Here is a 25,212-nt window from a genome sequence, read left to right on the forward strand (position 1 = left end):
CACACATACACACACACAATCATACAAATTCCAAGAGACCAGGAAGGAAAAGTGTAAATATTGTTTTGTAAGTAGGTTTTATTTTATTTACAGATATTTGCCAAGTTAATGTGCACCTAAAGTTCCATATAATAACATTTCTGTTCAATTGTAATGTCCAGTAGCATGTAATTATGCTTAAACCGACTTGCTCACTTTTCACTCAAATACAATTAATTAATTTTCTGTAGATGACCATCTAGCACTTGACAGTTAAGAAATGCAACAAGAAGGTACTGTATGGGTAGGAAAATTATCTTATCTACTATTTTCCACATGCACATGTGTTTTCTATTTGTATTTGAGCTTCCTTGTGTGCTCTATTGCTGCCATTTTGGGTTATTCCAATGAGAATGAACATGTAATTAAATTGGTCAAGGGATATTTCACCATAGAACTACAGGCTGGAATTCAAACCTTTGATGGCAAGATTGTGATTCAACCACCCCCATGTTCTTGGCTACCAATCTTTGAATTAAAAAAAAAGGGATTGGACTTTTCTTTTTCAATATTTTTCTGCAAGAAAGAGGCTAGAAGAACATTTCTTTTGTTCTTACTATTGCATCTAGAAACAATATGATATGTATGAAACATCTACATACTTATCTAATATTTCATTTTTCTTTCATTGTAGCTGGTACAAAGAGACTGAACTCACACTCTGATGTGCTTTTGGTTGAAAATTTAAAGAAAAATTTCCGATTGTTTCCTGCCGTGAAAGGTGTTCAGTTTGGAGTTGGCAGTGGGCAATGCTTTGGCCTTCTGGGAGTCAATGGAGCAGGAAAAACAACCACATTCCGAATGCTGACTGGAGACGAATACCCAAGTTCGGGAAATGCTTATGTTTCAAATTATAGTCTAGAAAGTTGCAGGAAAAAGGTAAAGTACAATATAAATTTCTAGAAAAATAAATTTCATATTTCATTATTTTAAAATATACTTACATTTATTCAGAGTAAAATAGTTCTTCTCTCTCGTGTATGTGTGGCGTGTATTTATACACATAGTTCTTTTTTCTTGTTGTACACAATGATATGCAATTCTGACATTTCTTGGAACTAATAGTTGTGTTAACAGGAGGAATACAAATAAATATATATACACATGTACAGTGTGTCCACAAAGTCCCTATACTCCTACTTTCATGCATCCTGTTGTAACCATGTTGAAAATTGGCTGGTATTCAGTTGCTTGGGAATGATTTTGTTTCCATGGTTGGCATCCTTGCTCTGAAGGTCACATGATTGATTGCTCAAATTCATGTGTCAGTTGTTGCACCATGGTTGATGTGAGTGGACATAGTTAGTGCTGAGGAATGGTCAGCATAGGCATGCACACGGGGAGGCAAGGGGGGCAATTTCCCCCCTAATCACGGATGTCCGTAAAATTTTTCCACAGAGGGACAAGCAAGGATAATTGTGTTGCCCCACTCAAAAAACACCCGCATTCCTGCATCCCCATTATAATAATTAATGTAAATTACTGTGACAAATCAAATTAGGCCTATACGTGTGAAATATATATTTTTACGTTGCCATTCGTTTTCTAAGGATAGGTGTAGCAAACCTTGTACCCCCCTTCCAGACGTCCATGCCCCTACATTATTATACTTTCGCCTAGAAAGTTAGTGTAGAGGAATCTTATCACCATTATAATACTCTTAATGAAAATGAAGTATTTCCAAGCTGATGAAAGGACAAAGACCTCGGGGGGAACAGGGGGGCATTGACCCCTTCTTTTGATGGTAATCAATTCTAAAGGGGACAAAGGAGCCAAACCTCAGTAAAAGGAAACAAGACTAGCAGAATCTAAGAGTAGCAGGACAAGAGGATACTCAAGATGGAATTAGTTTTCATGTATTTCTTGCATTATTTCTTCCAGACAGCCAAGAGCACCTGCGGGATGAGGGGGCATAGAGAGCCAACTGTCCCCCTCAATTTCAAATTTTATGCAAATAAAAATACATTTTGTAAAATTTTCTTGTTCTCTTTGCTCACAATTTCTGCTTTTCTTACTGTCTTGTCTAGATCAGAGCCGTAGCTAGTGGGCGTCGAGAGTTCGCTGAACGATCTAAATTAAATAAAAAATGCAGAAGAGATAGCCATGGCATCACGTGATTATTATTATTTTTTAAATTCACGGGGCGCCATGGCATTCTCTTTTACAATTTAAAAATCAATATTGTTTTCAGTTTGCAAAATTTGGATCTAAAGATTTTCTTGCTCGCTTCTCTCGCATTTCTATTCTTTTCTGTAATGTATTGTAAACTACCACAGAGAGAAGTAAGAACAACTAAGTACTTGACTGTTTCTACTAAACACTTTCGTCTTAGATGCATGAACAGTTTGAAAAACTTAACGTGTTAAAAAAATATTTCAACACGTTCCAACACAAATGCTTTAGCACCGACTTCTTCCCCCTGTTGCGTGATTTGCGAGGATAAATTTATTATTATCATTTTATATATAAACACCCATCAACAATGTAATGAAACTAAAACAGTGAGATAAAATGAGGCTTGAACTTTCATCAAGGCTTTTGCCCCTTCTGATGGGGCTGCGTACGCCTATGATGGTCAGCAGTGGCGTGCGGTGCTAAATCAGGCAGGGGAACAGGTGACCTGCACTTGCCCCTCCCCTCCCATACCTGTCGTAATATAATACAGTAAACCAAGTAAAATTCAACCCTTGTTGAAATGAACCAAATAAACATACGAAACATATGTTAAAAATTTTCAGAAGTGACATACATGAAGCACGTTAAAATTATGAAAATACTAATGTTAAAGCAAATATGATGTAATGTAAAGAAAACATTAAAAACAAAATTGTTGATGCGCAACAAAGGAAAAATTAATAAAAGCAATTTATGATTGATCAGAAAAAAAATGTTTTGTCGAAACCGGTTTCATCTCTCCATTTGTAGATTAAGTTGACATTTTTTTCCCCTAGAGTTGAGCATGTAATTCAAACGTCCTTAATGCAATAATGGCAATCAGATGGCCGAGTTTTTTCATGACGTCCGCTAGATTTGTAGAAATTGTGACAAAATCCGAACTGTTCCAAACTCCCTCTCGGGAACAAACAAGGACAACAAAAATTTGCCACTGGAAGAGTATCCAGTTAATCATTTTACAGAGTTGTAGTAACTTGTTTGAAAAATGCCTTGTGTACGATTTCGTTTTAGTTTCTAATTAGGTTAGGATAGGTGTATGTCTGCTGTCTTTTCTGTAAAGTTCAATGTACTTAGGGTGACCAGACGTCCTCTTTTATCCGGACATGTCCTCCTTTTTAGGTGTCTGTCCGGCGTCCGGGCAGATTTTTTAGAAATCGGTAAATGTCCTCCTTTTTCGGAAAGATTGATTGATCAATTGAGTTGGTGTTTTAAGTCCACTTATGCACAGTAAGGCTAATTGGGACTGGACCTACAGTTTAAAGTTGGATCCGAACCACTATCCGTCTCCACCAGGTATCGAACCCGGGGCCCCTTCATTACAATGCGACGACGCTACCACTGCCTCATCGGAGAGGCCCCTTTTTCGGAAAGAGTGCAGCATCGACTATAGCGAATGTGCTGCACAGGCAATGTATCAATACCGACGATCATAATTTGCTATTTTACATGGGGCGCATGATCAAGTTTTTCTGAACGTGTCATCATCATTATATTTCTAACTTGTTGCTTCTACTTCCGAGGGAGCCCCAGATTGCCTGCGGGAACGCATACAGTCTCTGCAGTTCTGTTTCGAGTCACACATACGCAATACAGAAATGCATAGTGAGAATTTTGATTATTGAGTAATAGTTACTTTTACTAAAGTGTAAATTCAACAATAAAAGCATGAAAATATTAACGTTTTAAGGATGGAAGAATCAAACATGAGGCAGAGTGTCAAGTAGGCGTACGCAGGGCTGCAATTGTGTTCTGGTGGGACGGAACGGTATACAGTATACAATATATATCATAATTGCAGTTTTTAACTTTCGTTTTAAAAGTTGTGCAAATGCAAAATTTGTAATCGGGGCTCATTTTCAAAGGTGTTTGCATCTACGTCTTTGGTTTTTCACAAGTCCATTGCTGTTTTCATTTGAAAACTTTGATCTTCTCAATATTTGTGGAGGGGCTGCAGCCCCATCAGCCTCTCCCCATCTGTGTCAGCGGCTGTCACATTTCCCTGTTGATGAAAGAGTGCCAGAAATGTTCGCATCATTAAAATGTTTCTTGTTCAAACCTAAACTACCTAAAATTTTAATTCAGTTTCTTTCGGAAATAGGTTAAGCGAAACTTACTTGTTTCATTTGCATCCACATATGGGGATGGATATTTCATTCCAAAATCGAAAGGATTTGAAAAGAAACACATTTGTGTGTTTAAAATTATAGATACTCTTAGTTATGATTGTTAGAGCATTTATTAGAAGATTGCTTTCTGTGTTTAAAGGTAAGAGGAAATTATTGAAAGTGCTGAAAAAGATGGATTTGTTAAAGAGGTAGAACAATATATGTTGCTTGTGAGTCTTGTTGATGAATTTGAATGATTTAAGTGAAGGAATAAAACAAATCGGAAATACAGTGATGTTAAAAAATGTATGGAAATCTATGGTTTAAATTAAAGGAATTTATATTGATGATGTTAAAGTTTTTACTAATTTTTCGTCTTAAAGCAGTTTGTTGGTGGTAATTCTGAATTAGAAAATGTAAATGAGAAATAGACTAAATATTTCCATTCAAGTAAGTCTGCCGAATGTTATTCAGAACTACTCAAAATATAGCAAAATATTTATTTTCTGTGCCGCGACAACTTAATACAAATGTTGAGACAGACACGTATCCAGAGGGGGGGCTTAGGGGGCTCGAGCCCCCCCCCCGAAAGTTTTAGGTTTACACTAGATAAAATGAGGGTTTTGGTTTCTTGTGATGTGAAATAAAATAATGTGACAATAATTTAAGGAGAGAAATAATTATCGAGGCAAGACGGAGAATGTTCCGTAACCCTGTTATTGATAATAGCACGTATCCAAGATGGGGCACAGGGGGCTCGACCCTCTCCCCAGAAAATTTTTCAGTTTACATTAGATAAAATTAAGTTTTTGGCTTCTTGAATAATGTGAAAATAATGTAAGGAGAGAAATAATTATCGAGGCAAGATGAAGCATGTTTTATAACGCTGTTATTGTTAATAGCACGTATCCAAGGTGGAGATGAGGTGGCTCGAGCCCCCCTCAGGAAATTTTTCAATTTACACTAGATAAAATTCGATTTTTGACGTCTTGAATAATATGAAGATATTACATTTATAAATCTGAGAGAAATAATTACCGAAACAAGACGGAGAGTGTTCTATAACCTTATTATTGTCAATAGCACGCATCCAAGGTGGGAATCAGGAGGCTCGAGCTCCCCCTTCAGATTTTTTTTCTGATTACACTAGATAAAATTAGGATTTTGGCTTCTTGAATAATGTGATGATAATTTGGGAGAAATAATTATCGAGACAAAACGGAGAATGTTCTATAACCCTGTTATTGTTAATAGCACGTATCCAAGGTGAGGTTGAGGTGGTTCGACGGTCCCCCCCTCAGGAAATGTTTTATTTTACACTAGATAAAATTAGGTTTTTGGCTTTTTGAATAATTTGACGATGATTTAAGGAGATAGAAAATTATCGAGGCAAGACGGAGAATGTTCTATAACCCTGTTGTTGATAATATTGCACGTAAACTTTTCTTACGCTTTCGGTGTTGTCGCAGCGCACTTGAGCATTATGTAGAAACTTGTCAGCATTTGGAAGCTGCACAACAAAGGTAGCGCCTAACGTAGGGCGATTCGTTGTAATTTCTAATCTCTGGAAGGCGGGAGAGGGTACGTTCTTGAATGAGAAAATGAGTCAACTACTGGCGATATTAACGAATCGTTTTATCTGCGGAACGTTCTAGAATATAATGAGTATATAAATACGCGGATTCAATTTTTCGGTTGAGCTGGACAAAGAATTGGTTAATGAGATTTCAGAGGTAAGTGTGACAATTCATACAGTCGATTAGTGATCAGTCAGCGTCCTCTGGTTGCTTTATAAGATATAGTGATTCGAAAATGAAGACATTGGCGACAGCAGAACTTCCGGGGCCTCAGTGTAGTGCTAGTTCGGTTTGAGGGCCGAAGAGATCAAGGTCTCTCTCTCTCTCGCTCTCTCTCTCTCTCCCTCTCTCCCTCCCCCCTCTCTCTCTCTCTCTAAAGTGAATATTTCAGCAGTACCGGATATTGGAGTGGTTTATTAAAACAGAAATAAGCTGCATAGATCAACTGAAAATCAAAGTTTTGAGTGATGATTTAGTTTATCCAGAACTAAATTTCGTATACGCAGTCCGAGAATTTCCTGGTATAAAAAAATACTTTGTTTAAGCCTACTGGGTTCGAAACACATTCAAACACTTAACTACCATAAAGAGACAGCCGAAAATTTTATGAATGTCGAGAAGAGAAAGCAAGATATTGCATATGTAGACATTTTAGGTGGAAATTGCAGGCTCTACCAGGATCCAAATCAGGGCTTTACCAACTGAGCCACCTAGTCATCCTTGACTTCAACCGATTTTTCGTTAAAATGTCTACATAGTACATGTCCTGTGTATATCAAATCGTAAGGTGTTGCTTGTATAATGAACAAGCACAGAAAATATAGGAGAGAGAAAAAAACTGAGGTGCATTCCCACCGGTTGAGGAGAATTTTCTTCTGTGGTCAACAAGAGCTAATACTTCGAGGTGACAATGACTGGGCCCTAATATGGGAGATTTCACGCCGTGTCGCCTGAAGATTAGGTTTGTGCGGCCTTTTGTGTCGCTACAGTGTGAAACGTTGCTGTTGATTGGCCCATTCCAATCGACATGTATCGCGTGTCCCTTCGGTCTGAAACCTTCCTAAGTCTTGAAAATCCAAGTCACAAGGATGGAAAATTAGGGCCTTGTTAAGGTTAGGTGTGAAGGCAGGCAGACGACAGCACCCTAAAGGATCATATCCAAACCTGCAGGAAGAACGCATCTTACTTCAATCTCCAATACAATGATAAAATCTTCTGGTGAGTTGATTTTAAAAAATGTGTCCGAGATAAAGAGAGGCGTGCCCAGGATTTTTGGAAGAGAGAGGGGTTACGCATACTATTTTTGGTTGTCAGTCCTGATTTTGCCATTTTTTTCCTGTCTTTGACGTTCCCATTTATTTTTTTTTTTAAAAAATGGAATACTGGGTCAAATGGGGTTATGACCTCACCAACCCTCCCTTGGGCACGTCGCTGGAGATAAATGAGTAAGCATTTGATCATACTGGGAGACGAAACATTAGATGTGTTGGGAACAGAAGGGTTTTCACTGTGCATTATTTGTTTCGTGATCCACCTGTATTCGAGAAGACTTCCTTTGTTTCGTGCCGATATATGACAAGACAGCAGAAGCTGTGAGAGGCATTTTTGAACACTTGTGAGTGCTAAGGCCTGAATCTGAACAATTTGGTGTGTTTCGGCTTTTATAAGAGCTGCAAACATGGGAGGACAAGACACTTTAGTAGTGTTCAGGCTCGAATCAGAGAGAAATATTCGAGAGCTGTCTGCGTCCAGTTCGCAGCCCACAATTTGAATCTCGCGTTCTCGAGTGGATTGTCCATCCCGTGCATGTGTAACAGCTGTTTTTATGCCTGATGAGAAGAAATGGACAAACACACATACTGAGATGGTTCCGGCACACAATGTATGGAAACAGAGGAGTCGAGTGGTAAAAAATGTTCCGATTTCACGTTCTGATTAAAATGACAGCCTTAGTGGCGACGATTTAAGGGATAGTTGCTCCCCAATTTTTTTGCCTCAACATTATGGCCTCCTAATGTTAAGCTTTGTCTACCAAAAGAAAGTAAACTTTCCTTGCAACGCCCTCCGCACCCCCCTCCCCCGTTTTGGAAGCCAATTGCCACCACTGGTCTTGAACATACAATTGTGAGGTTCTTACATCCCTTAAAAAAATGGTGTTGAGCCCCCCCCGAAAGGAATTCCTGGATACGTGCCTGTGTTGAGAGAATTTTCTCACAAATATCAACAAATTGTTGGAGAAAGTCAGATCTCGTACCCCTGTGGAACGAAAAACTTACTTACCTGAGGGGGCTCAAAAGCCCATACTTTGTTTTATCACTAAAATTCAAGAAACCGTCACTGCTTGTCTTGTTGTTTATATAAATACAGATGCCGGCGGAGTGGTTAACACATCACGCTACGCGCATCCATTCGTCACTCATCTCCATCTTCGCAAATTAGCCAAAAGTGGCACAAAAAGCGAAGTAAAATAAAGAAAATCAACCAAAATCAATCAAGATAAGTACAGTTATTTAATAATTACAAAAATTAACATCATAAATGAGAAAAATAACCACTTGTTGTATGATTGTCACACACACATTTTATACACTGAACCTCACAAAAACAATATTATTTATCCATCAAAGTTTTTTTTCGTGTTTATGTAGTTGCTGTTATTTATAAATAATTATTACTATAAAATACCATTGTTACTAACCATTTGTGCACTGCCATTATCAATGGCACGAATAACATGCATCCAATAAAAGGGGAGTTGCCTGATAGCCCAACCAAGTGAATTTTCCCTTTACGTTGCATTTTATGTCTTTATGAACAAATGTAATACCGAAATATTTTGAACACTCTAGGGAACATTGTAATTTATTTTTAATTTTTTTTTCTAAAAATATTCAGTTGAAAAATCTAAGAACTAGACAGCCCCCCCCCCCCCTTTTTGGATAAGCTAAGGTTAAGGGTAGGTGTCCTCTTTTTTTGGGTTTTGTCCTCCTTTTTAGCCATGCTCTGTCCTCTTTTTTGAATGTATGTGTCTGGTCACCCTAAATGTACTAAAAGCTTTCGTCTTCAGCCGGTCGATCATACAACATTCGCTTGCTTGTCCTGCGCTGCGCTTGTCTTGCTGGTGGAACAGGTGGATGCGAGCTGTTCCCTCGGAAGCTATTTCGCAGCGTTTAGCCAAGGCATTTAGCAGACGCTTAGACTCTAGAAGATTTTTCCAGTTCGTTATGACTGGCAGACGCAATTTTGCAATGAGATTAGGAAACTATAGACTTACTACACTCCAAACTATCACTACGACGCAATTAAGCTTTAGCACATAGCAAAAACTCGAAGGAAAACGAATTCGCTATGTATCTCGTAGGGAACAGCTTGAGAGTTCAGCTTCCGCGGTGGGAAGTGGCTCCATGAGGATCGTTTAAATTCGCGCGTAGTCGGAAATACTCGGCGTCAGACAGAGGGTGGGACGACGAGGGTAGGTGAAGTTACAGCGCCTTGAATAACGTAGTGTGGAAAAAGTGCACGGTTCTGCTACAGTGCCTAGAATGTAGTGAAGTAAACAAACTTCCAGTCAGGGTGAAAGTTTTTCTTCGGCGTGTTGATTACGGAAGAAAGAAGTGTTCTTATTATGTTATTATATATAATTTAAATAGCTAAAAAGGGCGTTAAGTAGAAGGGAACAGCCTGTTCCCTCTGTTCCATGGAGGGACCGCCACTGATGGTCAGTGATGTGTGTTTGAGTGCATGAATGACAACATATGGAGCAAATAATGTTCTGTAATGTAACGTAAAGTTTACAAGTATGTTATAATGTAAATAAATAGATACCGTACATATCGTAACAATCCGTAGAATTGTTAAAATGAAAAGCACAAAGACCTCCAAACCCCAGACATTTAGCCGTTACCCATTTAGCCATTTAAACTCAAGTATGGGGTTTGTCATTTGGGTGTGTGTTTAGTTTAGTACCTCTTGAGCCATACCATTAGGCTATCCAGGAAAACTAGTTACTCTACCATCAAGGATGAATGATCAGAGAGCTACATCAACCTAGTAAGATCCCCCCTTCCATTCCTGAGGGAATGACATGAAATTTTGTAATATATAAATATTTCATATACATCTAGGGGTAATAAGTTATGCACTATGTACACTGTGTAATATAAGCTAGGGGTACAAGGACTTTTTGGATGCCCTGTACAATAACATACAAATAGATGGCAGTATCCTTAAGAAGATCTTAGGGAGTACCAGAATTGATTTAATTTCATTGTGTTCACCATGTACAGTGGTTCATCTTCCACAGATGTTAATAAATACACACATTAATAAGGGTGATACAAAAACATCTACAGGCAAAAGTAAATGGACCTTCCTGATGGCACAGTTGTAACATCACCACCTTGTAATTAAGGGATCCTGGGTTTGATACCTGGTGGAGGCATATAGTGACTTGAATCTCTCTTTAAACTGTAGGTCCATTGCTGATTAGCCTACTTGTGCATAAAGTGGTCTTTAAACAAGAAATCAAAACAAATCAAAGCAAAAGTGAAAATAAATGATCCAGGAGAAATTTAAAAGTATGAGGGCAAGTCAAAAAAGAATGAGAATGAATTTTTTACTTACGAAATACATTAGGCAGGGTCCAGTTTGATGAAGGAACAAAAAAAAAGATCACACAGAGCAAGATCCAGGATGTATGGAGGGTGTGGGACACATTGAATGTCTTATCAAGCCAGATATTGGGCAACAACGTTGGAAACGTAAGGGCATGCATTATCCTGGTGTAGGCGCCAACCAGATGGATACAGCTCAGTGAATTTTCGATAGATGTGTTCAGCCAGAGTCTTCAAAATTGTCACATAATACTGCCCAGTAATCGTGGTATGTGGGGATACTTCATGTTGGTAGACCATTCCACAGTAGTCAAAGAAGGAAATCACCATTACCTTCTTTGCTGACGAAATAGCTTTGGCTTTATCTTTTTCCAGACTGTGCCTGTTTTGCTTTCGGGATCATAGTGGTGAAGCCAACTCTCATCATCAGTTATGATGGAATTCAGGTAGGTCTCACCAGACACTGAAGCTCCCAACACACCTTCACTCTCACTTGCTTCTGTTCACGCATTAGCCATCTCGGCACCTATCTTGCACATATGCATCTCATGTGCAAGTAATTGTGCAGAATGGTGAACGCAACACAATGGAAAATGTGTAACACATCTGACAGTTCATCTATTGTTATTCAGTGATCTTCCCGAACAATGACGGCATGATCTCATTTACTGCAGTGGCTGGAGTGCCTGGACTGCTTTGCTTTGTGGTCGAAATATGGTCCTCCTTAAATTTGAATCACCAAGATGCAGTTGATTGTGGAAGGACATCTTTGCCGTATGCCTGCTGCAAGATTTCGTATGATTCCATGTCAGATTTCTGCAGACGGATGCAAAATTTCAAAGCCGCATACTGCTCCTCACGTACCGACTCCATTTTTCGTATGCGACTTCTGACCATTTGTGTTTTGTTTGAGCATTGTTGCCAGATGCATGTGCATATGTGCTTGCAATTTTATCTACCAATTCCACGATTCATTGATTGATTGATTGATTTGGTGTTTTAAGTCTACTTTATGCACAGTAAGGCTAATTGGGACTGGACCTACAGTTTAAAGTGGGATCAGAACCACTATGTACCTCCACCGGGTATTCGAACCTGAGACCCCTTGATTACAAGGGGACGACGCTACCACTGCGCCATCCGATTCCACGAGATATATTTTTCTCATGCAAATTTGTTTCACCGCTGCATTTTCACTGTGTGATATATAAAAAAAATCATTCTCACTCTTTTTTGACTAGCCTTCGTATAAATATATCAGTATATCTTGAATCTACTTAAAAATAAAAAAATAAATTTCTTAATGCGGTGATTAATTTTTACTGAAACCTTTCTAAAGTTTAATATTTTGGCATGCATCATCAATGTTGGTTTGATCTAACATATAGAAATGCAATTCATCACAATCTCCAAAGGCTAATGTAAAATATTATTATTTTCTTCCAGTATTTATCCCAAATAGGATACTGCCCCCAGTTTGATGCCATCATAGATGTTCTCACTGGAAACGAGATGCTGAGATTGTTTGCAAAATTACGTGGAATTCCAGCAGAGGATGTTGAAAATGAAGTGAGAAAATGGATCACTGCATTTGGTGAGTTCTATAGCAGTGTGTTATCACAGTTGACATGAATAGTGCCAAGTTGTATAGCAGTGAGTTATCATGGTTGGCATGAATGGTGCCAATCTTAGACTGTAGTATGTAATTGGAAGAACATGTTGGACAATGTAATGTCATATACAAGTTTCATTTCAAAAGTTTCTTGTACATCCTGTGGTTAAAACTGAAAGTGGCACTGGAATGTGAACAGTGTTTGGAAACTTTGTTAAACATGTCAGGAGATGCATTAGCAGGGTGCAGTGAATCAAGAATCAGTTATTCACTTTAAAGATGTTCTTTCCTGGTAACTCTTTTATGCTTTAATAGGAGAAAGCATAGGCGTAGCTACGGGGTGTGCCTAGGCACACCCTAATGGGCTGCTTTATCAAAGAGAATTAAAGACAGATATTTCAATAAGAGAGAAAATAATCGGCAGTTTGTAAGAAGTTGAAAATGTCATTACTTGGTACAAACGTGTGCATTATCGCTGATGAAACGAGTGTCTATGGATTTTCGATTTTTTTATGTCATTGGACAAAGAAGATATTTACTGCATTCTACTCTGTACTACAGCGCTTTTCTTCTATACTTGTCACAAGCTGCATGTGTGAGATAGCTTTCTCCAAGCTTACCCAAGTTAAAACTAAATTAAGAGCAACTCAGAAGCAGGATAGATTGGAAGCTCTGCTCTTGCTATTTGTGGAACAGGAAAAAGCTTAGTCTATTGATGTAAATGAAGTTATTGATGAGTTTAAAAACATTGTACCTTTTGACAGACGTCTCTTGTTATAGATGACGTGTATTTTGATGTATTTGTTTGTAACATTTATGAAAATTTTGTGTGTGTGTGATTTCTATGCCATTTGATTTTTTCTACAACATATATTCAGACATTCTCAACACTGTCATTTAGTGAATTTATATTCCTTTACAAACATCAGTGCAGTTAAAGAGCCAAGAGATTGTGTTGCACAATATGCTATTAAAAAGGTACAAGACCTCATTTTTTTTGTGCACACCCAAATATAAAGTTCTAGCTATGCCTATGGGAGAAAGGGTTGTCATTGGTCATCCAGCTGCAACAGGTTGTGTGTCTATCTCTTGCTGATTTTCCCAGCAACCATGCATATTTACTAGGACACATGTCCTGAACAACCCAACTCCACTGCACAAAAGGTTGCTGAAGTAATAATATCCATCTTCAAAATATGTTTTATTGCATTATTTTGTAGCAGGGTGCTACATCATTAAAAAATGGTGGGAGAGGAGGCTCATAATGCACACACACACACACACACACACAAACACACATACACATACAATATAAATTATATACGTATAATGTTGCAGAATGTATAGGCGAAGCTAGAACTTTATATTTGGGTGTGCACAAAGAAAAGAAAATGAGGTCTTGTACCTTTTAAATAGCATATTTTGCAACACAATCACTTAGCTCTTTAACTGCACTGATGTTTGTAAAGGAATATAAATTCACTAAATGACAGAGTTGAAAATTTCTGAATATATGTAGTAGAAAAAAATCAAATTGTACAGAAATTACACCCACACAAAATGTTCATAAATGTTACAAACAAATACATCAAAATACACGTCATCTATAACAAGAGACGTCTGTCAAAAGGTACAATGTTCTTAAACTCATCAATAACTTCATTTACATCCATAGACTAAGCTTTTTCCTGTTCCACAAATAGCAAGAGTAGGGCTTCCAATCTATCCTGCTTCTGAGTTGCTCTTAATTTAGTCTTAACTTGAGTAATCTTGGAGAAAGCTCTCTCACACGTGCAGCTTGTGACAGGTATAGAAGAAAGGCGCTGTAGTACAGAGTAGAATGCAGTAAATATCTTCTTTCTCCAATGACATCAAAAAATCGAAAATCTATAGACACCCGTTTCATCAGCGATAATGCACATGTTTGTACCAAGTAATGACATTTTCAACTTCTTACAAACTGCCGCTTATTTTCTCTCTTATTTAAATATCTGTCATTAATTCTCTTTGATAAAGCAGCCTATTAGGGTGTTCCTAGGCACACTCGGCACACCCCGTAGCTATGCCTGTGGTCTCACCAGTTCCCAACAGTACTGTTATGGATGCTTGAGACAATTGTATGCATAAATTTACCAAGTATTGAAGTATTACTTTGAAGTATTCAAGAATGACATCAGAATGTTAAAATACATGTTATTTAATCACAAAATGCATCTTTCACCCAGAACTGGTGCAAACTGAAGCTACAGTTTTGCATAATTTCCAGGATAATTTGACACCATAAAAAAGTACCACATGGTATTTTGACAGATCCCGTGGAAGACCAAAATGCCAGAAAGGTATCAGCCATTAAATTAATTAAATTAATTCCAACCAAATACTTTCAAATACCACTGGTATCATATCGAGGCTATAGATCATGCCATTAATTACAAAGTAATTGATATGATGTAAATACGAATTCGTTTTTATTTAATTTTTGTTTTCCATTAATATTGAGCAATGCTGTGATTGTTTTAGATGGGAGATTTTTTTTTAACCCCTTAAGTGGGTGTTTCGATTTTATGAATTGAGTTACAAGTGGGTTACCCAAGCTGTGTTCAGGGTTGTAATGTGTAATGTTAAGCGGGTTGCCCGAGCGAGAGTGAGAGTGAGAGTGTGTGTGTATCTTTAACCTAAATGGGAAATGAAACTACTGCACACCCAATTTAAAGTAAACTTTCTCACTACATTGTCAAGGAGAGAGAGAGAGAGAGAGAGAGAGAGAGAGACAGAGAGAGAGAGTGAGAGAGAGTGAGAGTGTGTGTGTAACTCAAACCTAAATTTGAATTAAAACTACTGCACACATAATTTAAAGTAAATCATATGTTGAATCTTAGACCCCAGTTCAGCGAGCCCCCAGTCCGCCCCTGTCCCAGATGGCATATGGCTCTGGACAACATTATAACATTACATGTCTTGTAAATGAGAGAAAGGTGAACGAACACACAAACATTCAAGCAAACTGTACAAAACGAAATGTATCTATGTATGTACTACTGTATATCCATTTAAATAAAATAATTCCCCGCTACGGGAACATTGACTGGATCTGAAATGCCAAAAAGCCGCCAAATTCAAATGCCCGAGCACAACTCAGGCTCCCCGCTTAAGGGGTTAAATAAGATTGTTGGTTGGGGGTGGGGAGATTCCACCAACCCCCTCTGGAATTTACCCTGTATTGCTGTAGTTATGTGGAAGTTTGTGTGAGGGTCTATCTTTGATATTCATTTTTAGATTTGAACGAGTACGCTGATAGACAGTGTGGCACATACAGTGGTGGCAACAAGAGGAAGCTAAGCACAGCCATGGCCCTCATAGGAGATTTGCCAATCATATTTCTTGATGAGCCAACCAGTGGGGTGGATCCTGTGGCACGAAGGAATCTCTGGGGTGTTCTTCAGAAAAGCCAGAAAACAGGACAGGCCATTGTACTAACCTCTCACAGGTAACCTAACTCCTTTCACACCTCTGTACTTCTATGTAAATCTTTGCTATTATTGTTGTGCTTACAGTAATTTGTTATTTGCCAGGTATTGCTGGTGAACACTAGTGGGAGTTATATAAATTAACTTGCTTACTTCGTTAAGCTTTTACCACTGTAATTCGGTGTTTGAAGTGAGGGGGATGGTAACCTTCAGCTGGAAATTTTTCAAATTGGTTCCATAGCCAATATGAGTTTTTAGACACTCTATCGGAACTGATTGGTCAATTGTAATGAAATGGTTTCTATTGGAAAGTATTTTATTGTTTTCAATATATTGCTTATGAAGAGTTCTTATGTATACAACTGTAAATGCAATGGAGAAATCATATATCAACTAAAATAAATCTCTGGTAAATTATGTGGAATTTGTAACTTAGGAAAACTTAACATACACAATTTTTTCAAACATAACACGTTTTTAACCCTGTAGCTTCATTGTGTTTAACACACTTGTAGATAATCGAAAAACATGCTGCTTCAGTCATAAATTGACATGTTCTTCCTTTATACAGGGGTGCCCACAGGGAGGGATTATGGCGCAGACTGTGCCATCGAAAATTTTTTGGGGGGATGTAATATAAAATTCAACATTTATATATTTTAAAAATAAATGTAAAGACGTTTACACCTTAGGTACACCATATTTAATCTATTAGATGAAGAAAATGAAGTATTTAGAGGTAGCAATGCCCACAGGTGGTTCGTGGACTCACGTTATGTCCAAACACCTTTTTTTTTGGGGGGGGGACGATATTTCTGATGGAAATTTAATGTGAAACAGTACAGCATTTGGCACAAGTTGAACTAGGTTATTAACTATCAATTGCTGTTACATAAATAGCAAATTCTAGACTGCCAAGGAAATTGTAAGGGGTAATATTATTATTAAGTAAGGGGGGATATCCAACTCTTACACATTGGGTCTTAAATCAACACGTGGATTCTGGTGGGGGATTGAGGATTAAACATTGGAGGAGGGGGGGGGGGCAATAGTTTTTGTAACAGTTAATTCTTACAATCTGGAATCATGAGAATGGTAAATAACACTATTACTTCACTCATTTTTGTTCCTTTATTTCTCACAACAGACAACTTCTTTTCACTTTACAAAGAGGTCTACAACGCGCCTTCTCTGCTTTCTATTCAAATTTACCCCCAACCCCTGTGCCAGTTGACAACATTTGTATCTTTTTGGAGAGCTTATGAAACGAGGAAGTTTTTTCCGTAATTTTTACGCCAAGTGTGTTACCATTTTTTTTAGTAATCCTCTTCGATTTAAACGATAATTTCCAAATTTCTTCATGACTGTTTCTTTCTGTGGGTATGGGAATTTTGGGCATGATTTTTTTTCCCAGTAGTCACTCATTCGTCAGCTGTTAGCAACGTACCAATTAAGTGCCCAGGGTGTAGTAGTTTTTTTCCACAATTAATAGTTTTTTGGTTGCAATTCGAATATGTTACGAAAATCTATAAACTGCAATAACTCGAAACCCACTGACTTCCGACCCCAGGTGCATAGGGTCAAATTTGTTGCAAATGTGCTCTAGTATTACCCCTTTCCAGGAATAGGTCGAATTACCAATCACCCTGTATATATATTGGACAATAACGCTTACTTTTGCAGGAGGTTCATGAAGACAGTCTATTCCATTGAAATACGGATAATCTAGATAATAAATATTTTGATATCACAAATTATAGATGTCCACGTAATTTATTTCATTAGTATCTAAATAATTCTAATATGCAGATAAATAACTGATATATATGAATATATTCCGGCTATCAGCTATGTTTTTTTTAGCTGCATTGCTATTTTGGGGAGAAACATGCCTCGTTTGCGGCACCCATGGAAAAAAAATGCCTCGTTTGCGCCACCCCCGGAATAAATGCTGTGGACATCCATGGTGCAAGAGGCCGCAAAATGCCATTAATTACTGTGTAAAACAAAACTTACAGTGCAAAAATGGGCTATCCATTTTACACTACAATGACTTAGCAATAGTGCTTAGTACCTCAACAGCATTTACCATTGTCAGGATATAGGATCTCACTAGCAACAAATTCTTATTATTACAAGAAGGATAGACATACACTTTCTGGAATTACAATCATCATAATATTTGTTCACAAATTTTCAAATTACAATATGTTTAGAACATTTGGATTTACACGACAGTTTTCTCAGTTATTTCTGTTTCGCTTTTCTGTTACTTTCACTGATCATGACAATGAGGATGAATGTTTTATTTAGTAATTTTCTTATCTAGAGTAGCTTTCTGCAACTTTTGGCTAATTGTGAGAATGAGGAAGAATGGTGAATAATGATGAGCAGTGTGGGGAATGTAGGAGCAGGAGGATCCCATCCTCCAGGCATCTTTCCTAGTTCCTATATTGAGTTCACTTCAAGCACAGATAATTAATCGAGACTGGTTCCAAACCACTGTGTGACTCAACTCAATATTTATTCTCAAGGAAAATATGTTGATACATAAATGTAAATAATCCTACCAAATTTTATTTGTGTATAGTTGTAATCATTAACCCATCTGCTTGCCATTTAAATGCAGCTTCAGAATCTGTAAAATACCATTTAATTTTCCTCTCTGCTCGCTGATTCTGCAGTTCTGAATTTAAATGTTAATTTCTCCTAATCTATTTACCATATCCACATGAAATTTTCTAGTAGTGTATATTAAATGGACAAAGAAGTATAATGGAATTTCAAGTTGAAAAAATTACCTAATAGTGGTGCTTGGTGTGATATTCCTTGAAGCATTCAGGCATATGTAGTGTCACCTTGCACTTCTCACATTCCCATCTACGGGTGGACTTCTTGTTGAGGGTTGAACAAACTTCACACTGCCTTGATGGGTTTTGTTTAACAGGATTTGGAGGGATCTGCTGAGGAAAATGAGCCCAGTTGGCACTCTGAAGTCTTAGGGGGTATCATTTGATGGGCGTCCTCTTCGTGCATATTCAGGTAGTTCAAGTTCCTGAAACATTTGTTCCAGCACTAACAGCCTGAACTGATTGTACTTCAGATTTTTCACATGTGTAATCTTTCTGTACATTACATAAGAATTATACAGTGTCAAGTCCAGCATGTAGAAAAATATCTTCTTATAGGCCTTTAGGTAACGGTGCATAATTGGTAATGTGGCTAGTTGCTGGTCCATCTTGTCCACCCCACCCATACCCTTGTTGTACTGAATAACAGCTTTAAGCTTTTGTATAGGCTGATTTGTCTTTCTGTCTACTTTGAGTGTTAGTCATGTAAATATCATCATGCATTGTAGACAACATTGATACTGCTCTACGGTCCATCCACTTTACAACAATCATCTTGTGGCTGTACATTGCAGTTGCTTCACCTTTCTTTAATTGCAGAGTTTTTAATTCTTTAGTAATCTTTTTCCTGTTGAGATGAACTGTACCCAAAATGTTTGTATCTGCAGATAACAATTTTTCACAAAGTGTTGGGGAGTTGTACCAGTTGTCTACGTACAATGTGTAACCTTTGTGAAGCAAGGGTTCCATCAATTGAAGTACCATTATTTCATGCTCAGGTAATTTCTCTTGGGATACTTTTTTACCTGTATTATTTGAAACTTGCAGCAGTAACCACTGGAAGACTCGCATACTTTATAATATTTTATGCCGAATCTAGCTCTCTTGCTGGGATTGTATTGTACAAATGAAAGCCTACCTCTGCATTTGACCAGACTCTCATCGATAGCAATGTCTTGTTCTGGAGTGTACATTTGATGAAATTTATTATTTAGGTACTCCATGGGTTTCCTAATCTTTCCTAATTTATCTCCAGGGCGAATATCATCATTATTTACAAACTGTAAAAAGCGCATAATCAACAAGTACCTTTTGTAAGGCATTATGCTTGCAAAAAATGGTGTTTCAGTAATCTTTCTGGTGCTCCAGTAGCTTTGTAAACTTTCTTTCTTTACCTGCGACTGAAGAATACACAAACAAAAGAATGCCTTTATCTCATCGGGAGTTGTTGCAAACCATTTTGCATCAATACTATTTGATTGAGCCTCACCATTTTAATCAAAATGTATATTGTTGTTGGCATAAGAGTTTGTCTCAGAGCAAACACTTTCCCAAAAATCGTCTTTGAGGATTATTTTTAGCACCTCACATGCAGAAGGAGAAGCCCCTAAGGATCGCAAAACAACACTATTTACACCAGGCGTACCTGTAAATGGTATTTCTCACCATTTCCATTCGTCTTCTTTCTGTTTCTTGGCAACAAGTGTCACACCGCCCTCACTTTTACCACTATCAACACACTTCCCATCAGTTTCACCCTCTCCACTTTCACTGAAACTGGAAGACTGTGATTCACTCTCATCATCATCACTAAATAAATCCACGTTTTCCTCTGAACGACGGCTAGGTAAGGCAGGCGTGTGCCAGCTCAGGCCGTCGATTCGACGACTAGGTAAGCAGATGGGTTAAGTTGGGTATCATCCTAATTGCAATACTTGTATATCAAATTTGAATTGATATGCCACTTACCTTGTTCTCAAACACTATAGTAAAATTAAGTAACTGAAGTCACGTCACACTGGTTTAAATATTATCGAATGACGGGAATCATGATAATAAATAACAGAATCTATTTTCCAGTAAGTACAACTATCATACTAGGGTGTTCTTTTCAATATCCACATGGTTGTTTTAAGTTTCTCTTATGCAGAAGTAGTGCAAAAGTAGTGAAGTAGCGAGTAGCACACATGAGTAGCGTAGCGAGCTACTTTTTGGTAGATGTAGCTGCAGCTTTAGCGAAGCTACAGTTTGGAAGAGTAGCTGTAGCTGTTGCGAAGCTACTCTTAAAATGTACTCTAATGTAAAATGAAGGTACTCTTCAATATCAACAGTAAGTCCAAATTTTTGGTTGGAGGATTGAATATTAAATTTGAGGGGAGGAGATATGGAGCTCTTAATAAAGTGTAAAATCTTAGATTGTCAAGGGATTTCTTTAGGGTTCAAACATTATATTTGGGAACTATATTTAGCGATATGGTATGCGTACATACATAGTGTCAAATTCGCAATTCCAACTTACATGTATTGTTGCAGGATAATTTTGCTTTAGCAAGTGAAATTTGCACTTAAGATGAAATCCATGTAATTATTGCTATGGATTTCTAAAAAAATTATAATTGCCCCAAGCAGAGGGGGTGAGTTCTCGGCCTTAGGAATTTCTAGCTAGGGTTCTGTAATTTTCGATCTTAAGTTGTATAAGACTTTGTGTTAAATACCAAAATTGTGGCTTATTACAATCTTGTTCCCCAACCACAAACGCTGTTTAAATACATATTTATATAATTATGACACTTGAGATTGCTAGCTTTCCATTATTTCGAAAATTTGAACCATTAAAAAATATGAACAGTTTAACAGGATATTATATTCAAATAAAATGAAATATTACGTATTCACTCAAAATATTTTGAGGGGTAATGCATCCATGGTCTAGCTGGGGGATGGAAACCTCTGTTTGAGGAGGACGGGCAGATCAAGTATAGTGTTCAATAAAGCTTAAAAAAACGTTTCTTTCAGTAGACAAGCTATCATAATTAAATACTTCATGTGGATTACCACATGATTTGGGGGGTGCATGATGAGATTGGGGGGGCATTGCACCATTGGCCTTGGAAGGATGAGCTCCCCTGCCTTTATACATGTGAAAACAGCAACAAATTAGATTAAACAAAGAATTTGAAACACAACACTTGAGAAAGTGATAAACAAACAAAACACTGTTGAGGTCGACTTAGTTGATCAAAAGATTGCTCATTTTTCCAATTGCATTACATACATATAAGAATAACCATGGAAATTCCATATTGCAAAAAACAAGAACTAATATGAACATTTATTCCAACTTCTAGCTGCCTTAAGGTTGAGTTGGTTCTTAAGAAAGAGTTCTTCTTAGGTATTTATTAAGATAAATCTGACTTCATTAGTATGCATTACAATCCAGAAGAAATTGCTGTTTTTCCAATGAACTTAATCACAAGAAATGTGGTGTCAATAATTAAATTACCTATGCTTTGAGTCAATAAAAATTTATGACATATTGATTCTACAATATATACAAAATTACATTTGGATACAATTCACCAGTTGGAAATTGTCTTGATTTTCCAATTGATTTCAGTTGAGATTCTGATTGAAACCAATACATTCCGATTGAAACCAATACATTCTGATTGAAACCAATACATTCCAATTGAAACCAATAGATTCCATTTGAAACCAATAGATTCCGATAGCTATATTAGGCATCCGATACATTCCAATCAAAACCAATTCAATCTAATTGAAATTTCAATTGGAACCAATAGAAGATTCCAGCTGGGCCCCCCGCCAAGATGTCTTATCAGGGGTGGCTTATATGCTGGGCAATCTGGGTGACTGCTCAGGGTGCCTTCTTTAGAAGGGGCACCAAACTGGGTTCATTAGCATCAAAAATTTATTTTTGATTATGTACATTTCTCAGCATGTTTGTTTGTTTATTTATTTTTAAGTCCACTTTATGTGCAGAAAGGCTAATTGGGACTTGACCTACAGTTTAATGTGAGATCCAAACTACTATGTATCTCCACCGGGTGCATGGCTATTTGTTTTAAAAATAGTTTGATTTTTTGTTGACAAGAATTAATTAAAGTTACTGCTGATTAACATAATAAGTATTTTGCAAAATCATGTAGCAATTTAAGCTAAGAGATTAATGTTATTTTGATGTATTATGTAGGTATTAAAGAAACACATACCTACAATAAATATGCTCCTTAACAGTAACACTTAAAGTATTTTAAAAATAAGGCCATTAATTTTAGTCATTTAGGCCATATACAGGGGATGGACAAAAATATGGAAACACCTGGGAAGAAAAGCGCGAATGCTGTAGCTAATAAGGTGCAGGACCGCCTTTTGCTTCCAAAACGGCCTGCAGTCTCTGAGGAATGGACAAATACAAGTCCTGGATGGTGGATAATGGGATCTTGCACCATTCTTCATGCAAAACATGGTCACAATCCTCCTCAGTGTCCTTCTGTCTCTGTCACTCAGTGTACATTTTCGTCCACGATGGGCTTTATCTGATGATGTCTTTCCGGACACATTATTATGATGATATGATATGATTTATTTGCATCCAAGGACTACAATTTTGTACAAATAGGTACATCTGTAGTATAGGATGTCAAGTAGAAGTACATGATAATAATATTTGGTAATTTTAACATAAGATACATGCATATATGTTGGTGTATAATAACCCTTGCATATCAAGATATTATACTATACAATTTCAGTTCGTTGTGCAGCATCAAGCCCTGCATGTATGGTAACTAACCATACCTTTTAACATTTATTCTGGTTACACATAGTATTATAGGACATGTCAAATAGAAATACATGATAATAAAGTTTAATAATTTTAACATAAGATACATTGCATATAAAATATTATACTTGAAAAATTTCAGTTTGATGTGCAACAACAAGCTCTGCACGTATGGTAACTAACTTAACCATACCTTTTAAAATTTATTCTGGTTACAGATACACAAGACCTTCAAAAGATGAGTGTTGCCTCTGTATATTCTTGTATGCTGTAAAATGAATGTTTAATTAGCATGGTTTTGATTTTGTTTTTAAACTTTTCCACTTTGGGTTCGTGTCTTAACTCTCTGGGCAACTTGTTATACAGGGCAACTGCTAAGTTTTTAGGTCCCTTCTTGTAGAGAGTAAGACGGCATGTCTTCATTCGAATTTTATCTTTATTTCTCGTGTTCAGGCTATGGATATCTTCATTGGTTTTGAAAGTACTAATATTTTGTTTGATGTATACCAGACATTCATAGATATACAAACAGGGTAATGTCAGTAAGCGGAAGTTACGGAAGAGATTTCTGCATGAGTATTTCCCATTGACCCCTGCCACAATTCGAATTGCTCTTTTTTGTAATTTAAACAGTATGGAGCTATGTGCCTTGTTTCCCCAGCTCATGATTCCATACCTTATTACTGAATCAAAGTTTGCTACATATAGACTTCTGACAGACCAAAAGCTGATAATATTTACCATTACACGCAGTGCAAAACAGACTTTACTTAATTTTTGTTGGAGCATGTCGATGTGGTTTGAAAATTTCAAGTGTTCATCTAAAACAATACCCAAAAATGTAGATTCTTTTGCATGCATTAAGTCTGTATTTTGGGACTTAACATTAATATTTAAGTGTTTCTTTGTTTGAGAGGCAGTAAAATTTATGTAATTTGTTTTGCTTGTATTTAGAATTAAATTATTTCCTTGAAACCAGCTATCAAGCTTTAGCAATGTGTTGTTTACTTTATTTTTTAAGGCATGCTCACAGTGATCTGTTAATATAATGTTTGTGTCATCTGCATACAATATAGCCTGTGCCTCATCCAAAAGTTTTGGCATTTCGTTTACGTAGAGCAGGAATAGAAAAGGTCCAAGTATGCTGCCTTGGGAAACTCCACAATTTATTTTTTGAACTGGAGATTGATTATATATTGTATTTCCATCAGCATTTAAGTAACATATTTCTACAAATTGTTTTCTATCATGAAGATATGATCTAAACCATTTATGTGCTAGTCCTCGAATGCCATAATTTTCTAGTTTGTTTAGGAGAATTTCGTGATTGACTGAGTCAAAGGCTTTTGTCAGGTCACAGAAAATCCCAAGTGTGTGTTTGCAGTTATCAAGTGATTCACCCACTTGTTCAATGAGATCAATCAGGGCTGAATTTGTGCTTTTTTGCTTTGTAAAACCGTGCTGCGTCTTGCTTAGTACTGAATACTTTTCACAGAATTTTTCAACTTTTATTAGCATTGCACGTTCAAAAATTTTTGAGAACACAGAAAGTTGTGATATAGGTCTATAATTGGCTACATCTTTTGGATCATTTTTCTTGTATATTGGTTTTACAATTGCTATTTTTAGTCTGTCAGGAAAGATACCTGTTTCAAAGGAATGATTTATGATGTGTAAGAGAGGTTTACAAAGCTGTAATCTTGGATAGAGTCCCTCTCGATACGCCAAATACCAAATACGTTGGTAACAGAGGCACCTGCGAGTTGGGCACCAACAATTTGCCCTCTTTGAAACACTGTCAGCTCTAACATTATTCAGTATGAACTACACTGCACGCTATCTATAGTGCAACAATCGACACCTACAGCCCGACAGGGTCCTATCTTATGGCACAAAACAAAAGAATGTCGCACCACATCCAATTTCAAGTGGAGAAATTGCGTCGATATCATCCGTTCCGATGTCGTGGTGTTTCCATATTTTTGGTCATCCCCTGTATATATAACATGGTGAGGTGTCTTATTGCAGGTAAGTGAAAAGTAGGAGGAACTAGGGCAGAACTATGGGAGGGGGAGGTCATATTGGGAAGAAGTGGGGCTACAAAAAGAAGCATTGCCTGGGTACAGCGCCTAGAATAACGTAGTGTGGAAAACGGCATGCTTCTGCGCTCTCTGGATGGTTCCACTC

General features: G+C 37.3%; 1 protein-coding gene across 1 annotated transcript in view; it reads left to right on the forward strand.

Annotated features, from left to right (window-relative positions):
* Positions 1 to 25,212, forward strand: part of LOC145979580 (phospholipid-transporting ATPase ABCA3-like) — a 209,527-nt gene that overhangs the window by 179,929 nt on the left and 4,386 nt on the right. Inside the window, exons 22-24 of the mRNA XM_083112551.1 lie at positions 674 to 918; positions 11,956 to 12,103; positions 15,398 to 15,608. Coding sequence (XP_082968677.1) covers positions 674 to 918; positions 11,956 to 12,103; positions 15,398 to 15,608 — 604 coding nt within the window. The remainder of the gene's footprint in view (positions 1 to 673; positions 919 to 11,955; positions 12,104 to 15,397; positions 15,609 to 25,212) is intronic.

The sequence above is a fragment of the Lepisma saccharinum genome, chromosome 26, assembly GCF_977018435.1.
Source record: "Lepisma saccharinum chromosome 26, izLepSacc3.1, whole genome shotgun sequence".
Lineage (NCBI taxonomy): Eukaryota > Metazoa > Arthropoda > Insecta > Zygentoma > Lepismatidae > Lepisma > Lepisma saccharinum.